Source organism: Anneissia japonica, unplaced genomic scaffold, assembly GCF_011630105.1.
Source record: "Anneissia japonica isolate Jap-2015-1 unplaced genomic scaffold, ASM1163010v1 scaffold287712_len2945570_cov188, whole genome shotgun sequence".
Taxonomy (NCBI): domain Eukaryota; kingdom Metazoa; phylum Echinodermata; class Crinoidea; order Comatulida; family Comatulidae; genus Anneissia; species Anneissia japonica.
This window is the reverse complement of record NW_022704401.1, coordinates 615,006-634,586: the sequence shown is the minus strand read 5'-3', so window position 1 is coordinate 634,586 and position 19,581 is coordinate 615,006. Positions and strand designations below refer to the sequence as shown.

Here is a 19,581-nt window from a genome sequence, read left to right as displayed (position 1 = left end):
ATGGCCGCCATAATGACCTCGGATTAGGTGGTTCCTACCAAAAATTGAATGCTATGACCATAAGGAGCATGTAAAAAAAAATTGGTGCTTTTGTCCGGAACGTCCACATCCAACTGCTAAGCTGCCGGACTATATATACTGTGTGCATAATTGTTTACATTTAGCTGTGCGTATGCTGATTTATACTCCTACGGCACTACAACTACACATCAGCTGTACTGTCAGTACGGGTACGATGAATAACTATATTGTAATTTGTATTGTGTAGAAGAACTTGTTTGTAATGCTATTTTGATAGACATTTGTCAAAGAAATAAACATTTCTTAAAGCATTCGAGACAGAATACAGTCACTGACTTTTTGGTTGGTGCAGACAGGTAAAAATCATGCAATGATTTAATAACTACGCTAGACTATGGCCTAGCACTAGTAAGAGGAGGCCTCGGCGGCCTCCTGCCTGGCCGTAGGCCTACATCTAATTTTATTCCTTGAGTCTTTGAAATAGGTCTAGAATATTCCTCTTAAACGTTTAGTTTTAGTTTTTTAGGGTTCACTGATTCAAGGAATTCCTTAATTTTTCATACTTAATATTGAATTTAAGCAACTTTCTTCAGGTTCTAAGCAACCTTGTTTTACGAAAGTAATTTTCAATTACAATCCAATATTCATCAGGGTGCGCAATATGTTCATGGTGACGAAAAATTAGGGTTTTTTTGGCACACAAAACTAAAAGAAATCATTATTGGACTGTGGGAGATAGGCAAATAACATTGGGAGTGGCAGTGATGACGTCACAAATGACTTATAATAATTATAATTATTATTATAATAATTATTCTACTTTATATTTAAATGATCAATGTCTTATACAGTACCAGTCACATAGAGTAATATATTTGATCTTTTCAAGTTTCTAAAAGTTTTTTTGCAAGTGTATTTAAACAATAATGTGTATACTTACCATAATTGGTCTTGTACTAAATATAAGTGTTCGTTTCCGTTTAATTTCACCAGAATCGATAATGTCCGTGTTTTCAGGGCTTAAGCCTCCCACTTCATAAGGCTCAGGTAAGTGTTCCTCCTAGATAAAGAGACAGAACCACTGGGTTAGAAACCAAAAATATAAAATAATTTAGGACCTATAAATAACTATTAGTGTTCCCAAATGAATGGTGACCTGATTTTGATTTTCTAAAAACATATTTCGTTTCTCCTTTTCAAAAAATTTCAAAAAACATATTTAGTATCTCAATATCATCTGAATGATAAATTTTTATACATTGACGAATTAATCTCCTTGTTGATATTTTTATATTTAAAGAATAAAATAAATAATTTTGGCATATATGGGAAGGTCAAGGGTTTTTGTCATAGAATATGACAGTAATATGATAGTATGTATCCTCAATGCAAAAGCCTTTCGCATGTGTATTTTTTATACGATCATAACATTAACTATTCCTACATTCAAACTTATTACTGACTGACCACACTATTACAATTGATGTGAAAATTGTGTGTGATCTGCTCATATATGGGCATGATGGTATCATATCAAACCTTGCCATCAATACAAAACATATCTAACAGTACTGTAGTTAATAATACATACTGGAAAATTGTGAAATAACTTACAAGTTCTTTTACTTCTTCTTGTTCTTCCTCCTCCTCTAATCTGTTGTTTTGCTTATTTTCCATTTCATCCTCATCCATTTCATCTTCAACATTCACTGTGTATTCATAATCAGACGATCCAATCTCCGACACATCACTTCTATTGCCATCTGATTCTTCTTCCTCGTCAGAGTCCCCGGTTTCTTCCACAGTGATTCCGATCTGAATCATTCCCGATTCATTTACCCCCTTTTCAGAAGGATCTTCCTCCTCGGTCTCAACATCCTCCCTCTCCCCCTCATTTATAAAATCTGCTGTTTTTGTTAGGTCATCTAGTTTTTCTGGTGTATTGTCTTCAATGAAAGAAGGAGGGGTTTTCAAGTCATCTGTAGAGGTATCCATGAGAACTTCATCATCTTTCTCATTCTGCTGCTGCTCATTGTCCATGGTTGTTTTACAGGAATGTACATTTTCAACAGAACTAGAAATATCTTTTGAATATACAGTGTTATTCTGATTATCTTGATGGTCAATATGTCGAGGGATATCTGATTGTACTTTCTCATTAGTTTTTACTGTCACTTTAAACTCGTCATCAACTGGAGAAATAAATTCATGTTGTCTAACCGATGACTCATAAAGCTCTGAATCGTCTGACATAACTGAGCTGGATCTCTCAGACGATCCGCTTTTCCGTTGGTTTTGACTGTCTAGGCTTATCAATTCTGATGCACTTAGTCCGCGTTTTTTAACTGTTGGGGCTGCTACGTGATGGATGTCATGAGTTCCTTTCATAAATGGTGGAGGATCCGTGACACTTCGTCTTTTAGTGCCATCATCAGGTGATCGTGAGTTCTTTCTAAACCTTCTTGTTACTTCAGGTGCTTTTTTAACCGGTTCAACATCCCTATCATTTGATTTTATTATGTTGGAAGAATTTTGTATACGATTTCGTCTTTCATCAAAAGGATCCCCATCACTGTCTGATGAACTTAGTCTGACACCATGATGTTTTGACTCTGGGTCTGACATCTTTAAGTTTACTTTTTCATCAAGTGAAATTCCACTATCATGCTTATGTTCAATCCTTTCTTTATTATTGCTGCTATCTAGTTTCTGTCTTTTAACTGGTTCAGGTTTTACCTGTTTATCAGGAAGCGATGGGATTATACGTTTATGTACCATTTGAGGGCTTGATGGAGGAATGCTTCCAGTCACAAATTTTCGAACAGGGGGTGGACTGTCTGCTTTTTCAAAGAATGCACGCCTATTACTGAATACACCTTGGTGTTTAATACTGGGTTTCTCAATTATTTTTATGGATGTATTGGGGTCTAAATTTATTGTGTCTTTATAGTCACCTCCTGGAGCTCTTTTTCCCACACTTTTCGAAAACTCTGTACGTGGCGCAATAGGTGGTTTTGATGTTCCATTACTAGAATTTTGAGTAGTAACAGATTGGGCAGTTGATGGTGTAGATCCGGATTTTGATGGATCAAAAAGCATCCGTAATTTACTAACGCTGACACCTGGCTCCCGGGGATGGTGCCCACCTGATTTGACGGATGCCATGTTTACTTTCTCTCAGGGCACCTGTAAACAAAATAAAAAACAAATTATAAACATTGACAAATGCAGAGGTATGACAAAAATTTCAAAGATTTAAAGACCACAAGGGCAGTTTTTATGTGCATTTTAATGTCACACTTCCAAATTTGGAATTTTTTATAAACACAAGAAGACTGAAGTGAATTATTCCTCTAAAAGTTAGTGCTATTCAGCAACTATTATTGTGTACTATACTGAAAAGCAAAGGAACCTTTGCAGTTGTCCACGCGCCTCTGTGACCAATGGCGTCATCAAACTAATCAAAAATTTGTGAACAAGCAAGCTTGAATTTCCAAATATTTGTTGGTTATGAATTTCTGCATACATGTACAGTAGTATTGTTCAAGTAATTGTGCCCTATTGTTTGAAAACAGTTTTGAATAAATATAAAGCAATACACAAAACTTTATTATACAAACCCCCCTCCTCCTTCCAAAACTTGAAATAATCTAGTGCTATGTGGTACAGTGGATTATTAAATGTCTATTTTGATGAAATCCATTCTAAGCAGTTGGTTGACCTCTCCAAATGATAATTGGACTCTAGGGAATGTACCAAAAATGCAATGACTATCACTTTAGATTAGAGGATATTAAAAGTCCCTAACATTTCTACCTGAATAAAGAGTTTAAAAAAATATATATATTTTTAGCTCTCTTTTAAAGAAAACTCCTGGATCTATTTTGTTTGTTTTGCTTATTTCTATCTACATCATATAGTGTAACATTTTACCAAAATGGCTGCATAAGAACACTGGCCCTTGCAGAGTTCTGGTTTGCATACTGATACTTAAGCCATCATCTCTGTCTTTCCTAATAACTTTACTAATCATCTAACAAAATGAGAGTGTCACAAAGTAACATAGCGCCCTCAACATTCCTTGTGAAACAACTTCCATCTAGCATAGAGGTATAATACTTCCACATCATGTCTAATGATTACTATGGAATCTTATAATATTAAATTGAGTATCACTTGGATGAGAAAAATTCAAAATCATTATTCTAGACTAAAACAAATCTTACGTGTATGTAAAGCCATAGTATGTATCCAATTATGGGAAGGGTGATGGGAAGATCATGGAGGTATAAAAATAGGGGGAAGACCTAAAGCCACTTCTTAAAATAGGTTTGGTCAAAAAAAATAAATAAAGATACTGAGTATAGTATATTCACACCTAACAAAATATACTATATTTACTTATGTTTATCAACTTTCCATTAGGCCCTATAAAAATATTATTAGTTTATCACCCTATTTAGGCTGGAAAAGTGATAAGTGAGGGAGGATTTTTTTTTTATACTAAAGCCAAATATCACCCTTGAGTTGTTTGCTGGTGCACTGATATTCAAAGAAAACATGATTGACATAATACAAAAAACTTCCACTATTTAATTTAAAAAATGAAAAAATAAAAATGATTTTGTTCAGAACAACATTTTTAGTTTTAAAAAAAATTCTTCAATTTTTTTTTCAGTAACATAGAAGACATGAGCATGAGGGTGATAAACTAATAACTATTTTTATTGGGCCTTTCTTGTTTTAGCTTCATAAAACGAAAATCAACAAACTAAATTGGGTTACGAACTTGGGGAGTGCAGTTGTTTTTGGTTGAGAAACAATCATGTACATGCAGAATATAGCATTTAGACTGAGAATGCAGAAATTGAAAGTGAAGCATGATTTTGATTAGGTAAAAAGTTAATTACTGTAACAAGTTACTTAATAATACTGAACTGTCATCATTCAGTGTTTGGAACTACTGTACTAAAACTAGTCAATGTTTATGTTATTTAAATAAAAATTTACAGAATAGATAACAATGTATTGTAGCCTGAAGGTACAGGACAAAGAGTGAAGTCAGACAAAATTGTTTGTTCAAAGATGTTTATACAATCAACCTTTAACATACAATTAGGTTGCTATTTTCCATTTAACTTCTTTTTATTCAATCAGAAATGCTCTGTAACTTATTAAAACAAATTAATGATTGGCTGAATTATGATAGACTCAATTTTTATTAAAATCGGATTTATTCATTGTTTGGGATAGCATACGGTACTGTTAGCGTTTCATTACTGTTACCCCCACCCCTTTCTCTCTATCTATCTTTCCTTCTCAAATTAAAAAAAAACTACTTCAGGAATAGACTATTTCTGCTGAGAGAAATGGTTTTTGTTTAAATAGTTTACAGAAAATGATGAACTGCTGTCAAGTGCTATACAGTAGCCTTTCCTTAAACTTATTTATCAGCCGGATATTTTACTAAAAGCATTATAGTCATAATATCATTGTACCATCCATCTATTTCAAATGAGATACCTGTCTTCCAATCCAAGGAGTCCTGGGTTCATATCTTGTCAGGCTATTTTTTATGACTTTAACTCCACTCCCTAAACCTCATAATGCAACTTTAGCTTACTGTATGTAGAGCATCTTGTGTATGTTTGCCTTGTGAAAAGTATTACCAATAAGGAAGTGATTGAGTTTCCTATTGGTATACTACATCCTTGTACCTTTTGCCTACAAACGATTTTCGTCAGTGCAGCATTTACTCCAGAGTAATAGTGGAGTGTTAAAATAACTTTTTCTAACATTTAATTTATTTAATCTGAGAAATTGGATATTTAATGTTGTTCTGATGATAAGGAACATTAAGGCATGTTGGTTGGATAATATGTACTTATAATTATCTATGCTCGTTAAAAATCTCTAATAAATGCAACAGTACATCATTCAAGAGCAGCACTTAGCAGAAAAGACATGTTTTGGTGTGGGGCTAATTATATTCAAGAAAGTTGCATATTTCAGAGAGGCAGTCATTAATAAGAGTGAGGTACTAATTCAAGAGAGGGACTTATATTAGAGGCTTTTATTAGAGTGAGGTACTTATACAAGAGAGGCACTTATTAGAGTCATTTACTAGACTGAGACCCTTATTCAAAGGAGGTACGTTTTGAGAGAGGAGCTTATGCAATGAAAGTAGCTTATTTGTTAGAGGGATTTATTCAAAAGACATGTTTATTGAGAAAGCTACTTTTTCGATAATTCATGATATAAAAACTGTTTATATTTCTATATTCAATGTAATATATGCTCCTTCTTTAAAAAAAAAAGAGTATGACTATAATACTGGCCTGTATCAGCATTTCAGTAAGTGCAAATTCAAAAACATTCCAAGTCATTCAACTTTGGTTCGCGCTTACAAATGTATCAAAATATTAATTATTCTATGCAAATCTGCAATGATTTTTTGAAGAAGCCTACACAAATATTCATAACGTTCTTCCAAATCCAATTTAAAATGCCATACCTTGTTGTAACAGCATGGAACTGTATCAACAAACGCTTCAGTTCAGCTAAGCTCCACCAAAATGTCAATGATTTTAACAGTAAATTTTACAAGGTCCTCTATTGACCTTAAATAATGCAACATTTAAATAACACTTGAACAAGTCCAGTTTAGAGCCTATTCTTTGATTACAATCATACTTAATTGGGCAATACAATGGAAACAGACATAATGAGATGGTCAGTGAAAAAATGTAAGCAAGTTCCAAGTTTATTTGGGTATGGATTGAATGATTTCTCTCTTGTTTCAAATCTAAAACCTTACCTGGAAAATTTTTAACACGTAGAGAATTGTGACGAGAAAGCTTGAGAGGGAAGGAAAAAGGAAAGGAAGAAATGGAAGGAAGGGAAAAAGGAAGGAAAAGCAGAGGGAAAAAAGTTAAGGAGAGAAAGGAGAAAAGGAAGAGGAATATGAGGGAGTATAGGAGGAGCAAAAATAATTATTAAAAAAAAATAACTTAATGATATTCTAATACTTAATCAGACAAAAAGCCCATTGAATATACAGTATTAGGAATTCCATAAATAAGCTTATGTGGTAGAATCTCATATTACAAGGTAATGCTACGGTAGTTAGCAATAATGGAGTATTTTGAACTAATCAGCAATCTAATACCTATGAATGGAACGCAAACAGATTTGTCTTGAGGTGTATTTTCACCACTTTGCTCAGAATTAGTCATAAAAACACGTGGTTCAGCTGTTTAGAAAGTGACGACAACTTCAACCAGAAGGCAAAACAATTAAAACCAATATTGCATTATGCAGGCTTACGCAGCCACATTTACGTACCGGAGGCCTTTACTTCAATATCACTCGTTTTTCCACTCCCCTATTCCCCTCCCCCAGTGGCTTATCTAGAAGTTTTAAAATGGGAGTGCTGATGGAAGGGGCAAGAAGGTGAAGTGGGGGGTTTGATGATCAGTTGAGGGGTGCTAATTCGTAAAATATGGTGATTTTTAGGTGAATTTTACCTACTTGGCCGTGATTTTTTATTTTTTTTGGGGCCCCGAGTAATTTGGGGGGGGGGGTCGCAGTGTGCACCCCGTGCCCTCCTCTAGATACGCCACTGCCCTCTCCTCTTCTACTAAAGTAAGAATAATTTTGCAACCAAATAATGATATAAGGTAGATAATGAAAAATAATGTAATGTATAATTTATATAAAATCAATAATTTTCTGTGGCTTACAAGCCATTTTAAATAAGCCACTTTAACATGATTTTGTTTTCATACAGATTTGATATCGGTAAATTTTACCTACTTGACCATGATTTTTTTTAGGGGGCGCGAGTAAATTTTTTTGGGGGGGAAGTTGCGTGCGCATACGCCACTGCCCTCTCTTCTTCTACTAAAGTGAGAATAATTTTTGCAACAAAATAATGATGTAAAGTAGATAATGAAAAATAATGTAATATATAATTCATATAAAATAAATAATTTTCTGTGGCTTACAAGCCATTTTAACTAAGCCTCTTAACATGATTTTGTTTTCATAGAGATTTGATATCGGTAGGAATGTTGAACTATAATACAAGGAGGAAAAGGGTGTCGCAGGAAACAATTAAATGAGACCCAAATCTATATAGATAAATTTTCCTCTTGCCTAAAGCTTTGAGAATATCTACACTATTAAATTTTGTGACAAACTTGTGTCATGTGCCCATATATGAGGAATGATGATGTCATTACACCAAATATGGGTATATCAGATTTTGTTTCACATAGAAGTTGTTAGTGTTGACAGAATATTAACTCCAACTTGAATGGAGTATGAAAATATATTCATTAATATTTGTGTCTGGCCTTAAATAGGAAATTGTTATAGACATTCATTAAGAAAAGAGGTTGTGTAAAGGTATTAATTAAAGATCCTAATTTAACAATAAATAATCAACTAGCTCATTATCATTGAAATAATATCATCATCAATGATCAATATCTATTATACTACAAACACATACCATCCCAAGAAGGCATCTAAAAATGTAAGTTCAAGAGAGAATTTAGACATGTTTCTCCGGATACCACATTATGTCTACATATAATTAACAGATCAGTCAATCAGCAGTGAGAACCTTGCTTGACCATATGTCTCATAATTAAACACGATCGGATCAAAGATTTCACCATACTTTCCATTGATACTCTGCAATTCTGTTTGCACAGGTTAGAATATTTATGAATCTCCCGGCAGTGCCAAGTATAGATTAAATTGAAATCACCATGTCAACATAGGGAATCATTCCCAACATGGACATTTTATCTCCTGTCTCGTGCAGTTTATAAATGTCTTTGTTTGGAGCGCAAGACTGAATGTACCATATGTAGACAATCTTCTACACTAATAGAAACTTACAACATACAAATCTGAAGCTCTATCCAAACTATCAAAACTGCAATATGTAGTAATTGTAATGTACTTTTTTCTGCTTTGAAATCTTTGTCATGTCTTTTGAAGACGAATAAAAAATAATGACCATATTTGGACATGTCACATGTTTTTATTGAATAAAATCTGATAGTGTGGGCAGGACTTTAGAAAATCCAATTAACAATTAATCTATATTGGATAATATAAATATCCAGCAAAACCTATTAAGCGGACACTTTCACCAACAAAGTCATCTGGAACGATTTTACTTAAATAGGGCTACCTATACAATTATTTAGAATAAAGATTTTTCCATCAATGATAGAAGGAATTTCAGGTTAATAATATGTTGCATTGAAATTTATAAAATCTAGGTGTGGATTATGAAGTGAAATGCCATATGCAAGTACTGTACCAAAATGAGCAAGATTATTTCAGTAAACAGATGGCCAATGAAGAATTCCATCAAATACACATTCGGCATACAAAGCCTGACTATATTAAAGAGTTGACACAGACAGGAGACCAACAGTACTGTATAAGATTTCAATTCTAGGGATAAAGGGGAAAAATATCTGGTTATGTTTAATTTATGGCTCTAAAATCTTCACAATAAAAGAATTTAATTACCTAAATATTATTATCTTGAGCCTCTCTTCTGATAGGATATGAAAATGGTGTAGATCTTTCAGGTATTAAGGAATAAATAGTGATTAACTCAACCATTTGGCAAAAATGTCCATGTCTCCTTAATAGTGGTATCCCATTTATAGGGAAGTCCCTTTATATGGTTGCCCTATAATGTTAAGGATTGATTGTATTCTATCTATATGTATGTATATTAGAACAAGATAAATAAAAATCAAATCAAATTTCATAATTTTCCCTAATAGTGATGTCCTACAAGGAAGTTTTTCACTGTAAGGGCAAATCTAAAACAAGCATACAGTGTCAAAATAAGATTGTGTCAAGTTAAAATCAGTTAAAGTAAATAGGCAGACACAATTTGAATACCTATAGTATATTTTGTCATCTTCCACAATTTTATACATTATATAACAAGGTAGTATTGTTACATATTTTAAAAAGGATAACCATAGGCTTTGGGGTAAACAACCAGGGCATGTTCAGTTTCATTTATTATAGTAGATAGCCAGAATATAATAAATGTAAAATGTATTACAGCTAAAAGAATGTTACGAAATCATGTTTTTGTTAAATAGACTTTTTTTTCTGCTTCCAAGACTTTGCATTTCAAGCGTAGAGACTATTGTAATATGCGCTTAATAAAAATATACAGCCATTACCATTACCATTACTTTTTGAAATACCTGAATCATAAAAGGTACAGTCCAGTAAGGTTACTATTGTTGGTACATTTTGGTTTTTATATTATATACAGGTCTCCCTCTTTAAAGACCCCTCCAATTAAAAGACCTCTGCTAATTTAAGACCACTTTTCTGTGGTCCCAAATGCATAAATGTTTTTTTAATTTATCTTTATTATTCTAATTACAGAATCCTGGTCCTAAAAGTGGTCTTTCATTGGAGGGAGACCAGTATTACTATTAGAGAAAGCTCTAGTGTAAAATATTGAAATAAGGCAATCATTCATTACACAGTTACCCATGTTCAACATAACATACACAATATTATTCACATACTTGTTTTGTTATAATGTGTATCATAACAAAAACAAGGAAATTTACTACTGTATGGCAAAAAAATGTAACAAATTAACACCATAATTTATTCCTGCCATATGAAATAGTAGAGGAAAAAAAGGGAACCTCATATAATGGTTTGAGATATCAATAATAAATAGCCAAGTTGCTGTAGGGTGTTATCATTGCTAACAATAACTTACGTTTTATCTGTTCACTATGAAGGAATCCATATATCATGCATTGTGTTCTTACAGTATCAATATGGAACTAATCTGAATGTAAATTCATGCCTGGCAGTAGCTATTCTCGTCAAAGAATTTGAACAACGTAATAAAAAAGGTGAAAATCCCTCGTCGATACCTCATGTGTCATAAACATGCCTTTTGTGTGTTTTCTTTTTTTTTATTCAATAGTGGGTGGTTAAACAAAGACAAGACAATTGTAAAAAATTCCAGTAAACTTCAACCATGAATAAACAAACCACGTAGAGAGTTTGCCACAAAGCTAAAAGTCATTCAGTTTTACTTTTTTATTTAATTAATCAATTACATTTTTAAAAAATTATAAAATTTAACTGACAAGAAAGGGACGGTGGCAATCACAACTATTACTGTATGCAAAACCCTCCATACCAGAGTTCACAACCCATAGTTGGCAATTATTAAATCGAATTTGATTTAATACAGTACCTAAAAATTAAGAAATCATTATTATGAAATATACTATAACATAGTGTGCTGTATACTGTATAATGGACCAAAAACTTATAGAATACTGTAGAGACACCTAAATCCACCTTTTATATGATGAACTTTTTTTGCCCTTCCATGAAAAAAAAAAAAATGACCTCTACAAGTATGATTTCTAATCCAAAAATCAACGGGAGTGGTTAGCGCAGCGGTAGCGTTGTCGATCTTGAGGTCGGTGGTTCAAACCTCTCACTGCACATTACTTTGGCAAGATACTACTTTCCTATACACTGTGTGTCTCCGCTGAAAGGTATAAAGATGTACAAGGTGGTAGGATGTTGTAGCACTAAATGTACACCTACTAGTTACTACTATTCTGTGCACCACACAGTATAAATAATACTCCCTAGAGTTCGGAAAAGATAACAATTTGTGCCGGTTTGCCAATACTTTCCAGTTCCAATAACCAAAGGGAAACATTGCCAATGTGTCGTATGCCTCATAGCAAAAGGCGCAGTATGAATTTCTACATCATTTAATAATATAAGCTCAATATAAAAAAGTCCCAATAAAATCAATACCTAGGCATTCACACTGTATGTGACCTAAGTACTTTAATGTGTTAACATATCAGTACCATATTCCAATAATTACTTTACCTTTAAACCTGAAGACCAGATAGTATTTAAACATGACACAATAGTGTTTGAGGTACTATTGTCTGTACTATAATGGGCTTGAGAATCAACATTCAACATGGGGATGACCTGGTCCTTGGAATAGGCACTAGACAAGCATGATCAAGAATATGAGCCTGTACAGTATTTCAATCCATTAATCATGTAAAATGCATCTGATTCTATATAACATGTCAAATTTGTATTATACTGTACCGTAATTACATAAAGAATTCCATAAACACACTGGATTTAGACAGTAAATTACATCTTAACTTCCTAATGATGAGGATTTTGGATTCAAATCCCTAAAGAAATTATGCTTCATTAATATGATGTTGTAATATGAGATACTAAGTAAGATACCGTATTCATTCGGATACATGTATAGTACACATTATAGTATTGAAATTACATATTTCCAGTATTAGACTAGGTTGATAGCCTTTAAAAAAAAAAGGAAAAAAAAATTATAGCACACATTTACATAGCGTACTGTACATACTGTAACAACAATATGCAAAATTAGCAGCAATTCATAACAAGCAAAACCGGGTGACATAATGCACACATGATCAAACATGATGGAAAAGCTGTAAAATTAATAACATTAGTACTGTACATGTTGCTATCCATGTCAGCCGAACAATTTGGCTTGTGGCAAACTCCAGTTCTTTACATAATTCAAAATCATAATCTTTTGTAAAATCAAATGCAAAAATATGCTTTACAACCTTGCATATTGGTTTCAGAGACACACCTATTACAGTATCCCATTTTGAATTTTTAAAATCTGCCTTGCTCTTTGTTCATAAATATTAAGTTACTCCCAGAAAGTGTTATTAAATATTTACCTTGAATAGTTATGGTATTGACTTACTTTCTGTCTATCCACTAACACATCATTAATGTACAGTATTGTCTTTTTAAATATTTACATTCTCGTTCTTTAAATTACACTACCTGGGTAATTTAATATTATAGTACAGGTACAACAAAAAAATTCTGGATTTTAAAAAACCACATTAATTTGTTATATCTTCTATATTTTAACATAATTTCACTTGTTTTTGATGCACACACTGTGTGTTCCATTTTCTCCTTATTATAGTTTTCCGTATCTAGGTTAACAGCCATAGTTACCATAATTATTTGAATAAACGCCTCATTTGGAATAAACGCCTCCCTCGAATGAACGCCCTGAGACGTTTATTTTCTCCCTTTTTTTTAAAACTAATGATGACAATTGGTAATTGGGTAATAAATTTGAAGTATAAGCAGTAGCAGTATAAAGTACAGTATTAGTACAGTATTTCCACCACCTGAGTACAGACAACAATACCAATCAATTGAACAAATACTGTTATGAATGGACTATACAAATGCACCGTATGCTACTAAAAATAATAAATGATGAACATATTTAAAGAGCCAATTCAAAATATAACACAGCCAAGGGAATGTACCATAGATTATTGTGTAATGTTAAGCAGCATGGTTATGGGTAAAAAGAGTACAATATGGTGGAAGTAATGTCGAATACAACGGTGCCTATATGTCACTGTTGCATACACAAGAAGAATGTACCTACCAGTTTCTTTCCCTTGCAGTTATCAAATAAATCCATTGAAATTAGCTAGTATCCTTTGGGAGGTGACAAGTGCAAAGTCATCATTATTGAACTAAATCAGGAATACAAATTTACTGTAGTAAATTTGGACAATGAACCTTAGAAATAATCTTAAAGTAGTATTTTCCTACCTATTACTACTATAGCTATTAGTGCAGAACTGTACTTGCAAATATTACCATGTGTGATTAACTAGGTCCTCTTGCAAGTACATACATTGGTATATTTGTGGTACAGGGTAGCTGTGATCATTGGTACAAGTATGATTATTGGTATAAATGATATGGTGCATGGTAACGGTATGATCACACTGTAGTTGTAATAAAGTTCAATAATAATTAGTGGTAAAAGCTATGACCATCGGTGCAACAATTTTATTATTTCAGTTTCCAGGATATATAGTTTTTGTCACTTTCAATCCTTTTACTTGTTCATTTTGAAATTTGCTTTAGGTATACAATACAATGTGGTCATTGGTGGTAGCTGTTATCATCAGTATAAGTGTGACCATTGCTAACAGCATTTGTGCATGTGATGTTTTGTGATAGCTATTAAAATAAACAGTACATGATCATTGCTAATACCTTTGAAAATTCATCTAATTATGCTGTTTGGTTGTAGATTTAATCATCTATGCAAAAGTGACTATTGGTAGTACAGAGCCGTAATCACCTGTATAAGCATGACCATTTGTGGGAGATCATTATATCATTGACATTAAGACCAGTCGTGGCAATTGTGATCTTTGGTTGCACCAATGATCATTGGTACAAGTATGACCTTTGGAAGCATCAATGATCATTGGTACAAGTATGACCTTTGGAAGTACCAATGATCATTGGCACAAGCGTGATCTTTGGTAGCACCAATGATCATTGGTGAACATATGATCATAAGTTTGTTGTGGTTACAGTACTTAATGAAAAATATTGCCATTAAAAAGTGAGACAAAAATCATAATCAAACGTTATTCGAAACATATTACTAAAAATGGATTACTGTATTCTTCAAGACATCTAAAATACAAAATTGTACAGTATATTGTAAGCCTCTGCAAAACGAGGTGATAAACAGTTGTGCAACCGTGATGTATTATTATGCTATACTTAAAAGTCGCCAAACATTATCATAATGAAATACCATTGATTTTTAGATCTGTTTGCTAGTCTGATTATTAATGAAATGTCATGTCTACTAAGTCAGATTACCAAATGACCCAACAACCTAAGGTCAAACACCTACACACACTCTCAAATATGTCACCAGTGCAGCGTACACAGAAATGGATTGAGTACCAAAATTTAAACCTTTATGCTATCTTGTTGTGGTCAGTGTAATACAGTATCTTTGGTTAAATTGTTACCACCACTCTCAGTTTCAGATGAAACATGTTTGAACAACGCAAGTGTGCAAACATGGCATGACATAGATTGACGTATGCAGAAGTTGCTTTTTTTTTAGATTGAATCCTACTTTAACTCCATCTTGCTCTTTAGAATACAATATATGAAGAAATGCTACACAGTTCAAAAAATTTTGCCAACACTTTTCGCAGAGAGTAGGCTATTCTATTTGAGTCATGCTTATATGTTAATGATTTTTAGGTCATGTTGTAAACAAGTGTGGCTAACATTTGCTGACAAAAATAACCAATGTAACTAATTAATTAGGCATAGTTCATATTTAAATGTACTCAAGGTAATAAGGATGCTGGATTTTGACATACATGTATAAAAAAAGAAAGGTCACTAACTGTAAAAAAAAAAAAAGATGAAAAATGGAAGGAAAAACATTTTATTTCAATTGACCAAATTAAAAAATGTTTAAAAAAAACAAAAAAAAAACTAGGGGAATGAAAGAGGTTTTACATTTGAGATTTTTTTACCAAATCAACTTTACCTGTACCATATTTAGTATGTAACATAACTCTTCCTTATCTTATCCCCTCTTCCTTTCCAAATATCATCATAAAATTACCAACCTACTTCCATCTATCAGCAATTATTTTTAATGAAAATGAAAAGTAACTTACTAGTACAAAGTACAACTGCACAAAACGATCAGACAATTCAAGATGAGATTTTAAAAGTGTAAAGGTCAACATTAAAATGCAGTGATGCATGTTAATGCAAGTCGTGTCAGTGAGTAATTCAAAACAAATTGTAATGTAGTGTATACCTAAGCGAATTTTAAAAAGAACAAAGGGATTGAAAGTGACAAAAATTCCATCTCCAGGAAACTATGAAATAATAATACAAAGCTTTCAAAATCCATTGTTAATATTTTACTGTACATTGTTTTGTACCAAAATATTAGGGAAATGACATGATTTAAGTATAGATTTAGCCTCTACAGGCCCAAGGAAGATTCCTACATGAGAACCACAGGTCCAGGGCCACTTTACTGACATCGGTAACCTGGTGGGATTCAGGGGAAAAACTCAGGGGAGGGTCAGGGGCAAAGCCCTCTCAAGCTAAAGCACTCTAGTGCTGATAAATGGTGATAAATGATATCAAGTATACAAGATAATTTACATATTATTGATGCAAAGGGATAGCAGTTAATTTTTGAATTACTATACAGTAATGCTGTCATTTAGTTAAGTGAAACTGTAGAATGTAAGTCATTTCACTTACTGTAGGCAGGGACTATCAATGACTAAGCTTAATTTAGGATATTAATTGCATAAAAATCAAATTCATCCACTGTACCCTGTAAAATACACAACCCCTTAAAAACTGTGGTATTATCTACAGCCCTGCTTCTCAACTTTTTTTAGGTAGTAACGCACTTTCAGAATGTACATTCTATGGTGACCCATGGCATATATTAATTGTAATACCAAAATAATATTGTCATTTTATGTTTTGATTACTTAGGCCCATAAGCCATTAGTCTCGGCCAAGTCAAACACAAAGTAGTGGCGAAAATCATTTTGATTTTTATTTACTTAACAAAGTACACAAGACTTTAGATATTGTGTGCTGAATGTTCAATTTTATATTGGAAGAATGACTGATCCAACGATTTGAAATAGAGGAGGCCCCGGGAAGGACTTTTACACATACTGTATTTGTTAATACCACCTCAGCCCCACCATGGTTGAGGCTGAGGTAAGAAAATTTATGATTACTGCACCTCTAGATGGTCGAAAATGGCACTCTCAGACTTCAATGTATGTTTCTTCCTTCATGTTTAATAACAAAAAAAAAAGGGAGGGTGGCGGCTGGGTCCCCATTGAATCCGCCACTTGGAAAAATATTTGTTGCACTCATAATTTTGAAATGTTTGAAACAATGACGAATTTTTGACTAGTTGTACAGTCGACTTGTGCGACGCTGACTGGGCAAATATAATGTTTAAAAAAAGAAGCTTGGACTTCCCCACATACTCCTAAAAAGGCTCAAACGAACATCTTGTTAACGCGAGATATAATCCTGCCTAATTTTAATTATCTTTCTTGGAGAGATTATCAAAAGTGCAACCATAACAGTTGATTCTAGGATTTGGGTTGACAATAATTTCTAGCTTTCGTCTTCGTAGCTACTATGCCTGGTTGTATCTCTTGAGTCCTTTTTTGTAGGACTGACCGATAAGTATTTTTTTACTATGTTTTAAGATGTGCTTTTCCAAAGTTTTTTAAAGTCAGAAACAATTTCGTGACCGTCAAAAATGTTTTGGCAACACAAATTTGGATCGCGAACCACAGGTTGAAAAGCAGGAATCTACAGTACCCAGTTGGTCTCTAGTGGATGATGGTAATTGGTCGGTCGAGTCAGGAATCTTCCCAATTGCGTCGGGGACTGCTAAACATTAGAACGATTGCGCTGAAAACACTGAAGCAACGGTGTAGCGATTTTAAGAAACCCAGGCTTCATATAGTATTTTAATATACTTAGAGCTTATATCAAAATATAAAGTAGAAAATGATCTTAATTAAGGAAATTAATGTAGATGATTAACTAATTTTACATGATCCATATCTAAAAACAACTATCACTTTATTTAATAATTGAATTAACTACATATACTAGCCACTTGTTTACTAGCAGGATGTTTATGCTATGGTTGAGGGATGCAGCACTATTTTTATGACTCAAGCCTAAATGTGGTTTACACTAACCAAGGTCAGATTTAAAAAAAAAAGAAGCTTTGATTCCCATCCAGATTTTTAAAATTTGTATTGAAAAAATAAACATTCATTATGCACGACAAATAGACTTACAATAAGATACCTTACAAATTAATACAAATTCTATAAAGGAATACTTTAAAGATTATATAAAGCTAAGGTTTGAGACCCATGAGCACCAATTAGTTATGAGGATGACTTGATGCCAAGTTGAATGGCTGGTTAAGAGAGGCACTGCAAACTAAAAGCCATATTATTCCAGTTTTGAGTGCCACAGCTTCTTATGCTCTGCTGGTAAACTGTAGAAGTCTTCTCGGATAAGCATTGTTATAAACTGTAGGCACAGTCTACACTGTAAAGAACTCAGTAAATCTTTTTGAGATTAGTACAGTAGGAAGTCGCTGAGTGAGAGGTCAATAAATCTAAAATACTGGTACGTCTTGAAGGTTTGCATGGCGAATTGAATTAATAAATAATCGTAGGTTTTTAGTACATTATTTGGCATGCTGCAAATATCAATTGATGGTATCTTGTTTCTGAGAAGAACTGTTTGGATTGTAATGACCAATGTTTTGGTTAGTATACAGTAACATCTCCCAATTACAAACCTCCCATTTACGAACTCTCGATTTTACGAACCAAATTTGAGGGAATGATGTCATTACGAACGATCGTTTTTAACTACAAAAACACTTTAAAATGTATTTAAAAGTCTTCCGAAAACACTAAACCAATAAAGTGAATTAAAACTGAGTTTAAAGCAAGAAATATCAATCGTCTTCAGCCGAGATATGTTATATTTGAGCTGTGCATGCTTTTTCAGGCATACTGTACAGTAAATCTCACTTTGTGATCATTGGGGGCGCTATTCACGTGGATTCGCGATCTTTATGAAAAGAATAATAACACTCGTTTTGGGCATTGATGGTCATGTTTTCAGTCTGAAATTACTTCAAATGAATACTTCACAGTGAGCACAGGTAATTTTGGCTTCCGTAATAGTATTATTTTGTTGCCGAAAACAGTAAAATCCAAGTCATATTTTGTGACAAAATTTTTCTCCCATGGCAAGGCTTAGGACTAACTAGCCCTGTACTTTGTAGCATGGCCAAGGCCTACCCTCACCACACTGAGATGCTGAAATTTCGAACTGTCTGAATTACGAATTTTCTCATTTACGAACCCTGTTCGGACGGAGGGGTACGTAATTGGGAGATGTTACTGTACTCTTAACCATCTTCAGGGGAAGAATCTAACTACACCACAACATTCATTACTTTACATTACATATCTGCAGGATTTTCTGATTGCTTTACCTATAATAATAAAAAAAAAATGGTGGACTACAAGAAAATTTGGAAGGGTATAAGAAACACTTTTTCATTTGGCCTTGTAGTATTTCGCTACTTCTAGTAATGGTAGTATTATTGTAAAGATTAATACTATGCTTCAGTGACTTCAACACATTTATTATCCATTTCCTTTATCCTTCACGTAATTACCTGGTATTTAGGAAATCCAAAACACACCTCAATTTTATTATAAATCCTCTGTAAGTAAGAAGATAAATTAGGTTAACCAATCATTTTGATAAATAATAAATGATAATCAATGGGATTTGTACATTTGATTCTAAGTTATTGTTTTCCTCTTCATTCATTAATTGAAGGTTGACTGCGACACTTTCTTGTGTGCTGCCACTGATGTAAAAGTGAAATGTCAAATAAATATATAAAAAAATTCTAGATAAGATTTGCTTTAAAAAAAAGAACAAATACTTAGGATCTCAATACATAGTTGTTTTTTTTTACAACATTCATAATTGGTAAAGATGTATTCA

At 33.1% G+C, this 19,581-nt stretch overlaps 1 protein-coding gene across 2 annotated transcripts in view; it reads right to left on the bottom strand.

The window, feature by feature from the left end:
• LOC117104714 (glutamic acid-rich protein-like) overlaps positions 1–19,581 on the bottom strand; it is a 38,530-nt gene that overhangs the window by 6,359 nt on the left and 12,590 nt on the right. For both annotated transcript variants that reach the window (XM_033245595.1, XM_033245596.1), the window contains 2 exons: positions 1,636–3,207; positions 962–1,081 (listed from right to left, as the gene is read on the bottom strand). In XM_033245595.1, the coding sequence (XP_033101486.1) occupies positions 962–1,081; positions 1,636–3,186 (1,671 nt within the window). In that variant the 5' untranslated portion in view covers positions 3,187–3,207. Of the gene's footprint in view, positions 1–961; positions 1,082–1,635; positions 3,208–19,581 lie in introns of those variants that run through there.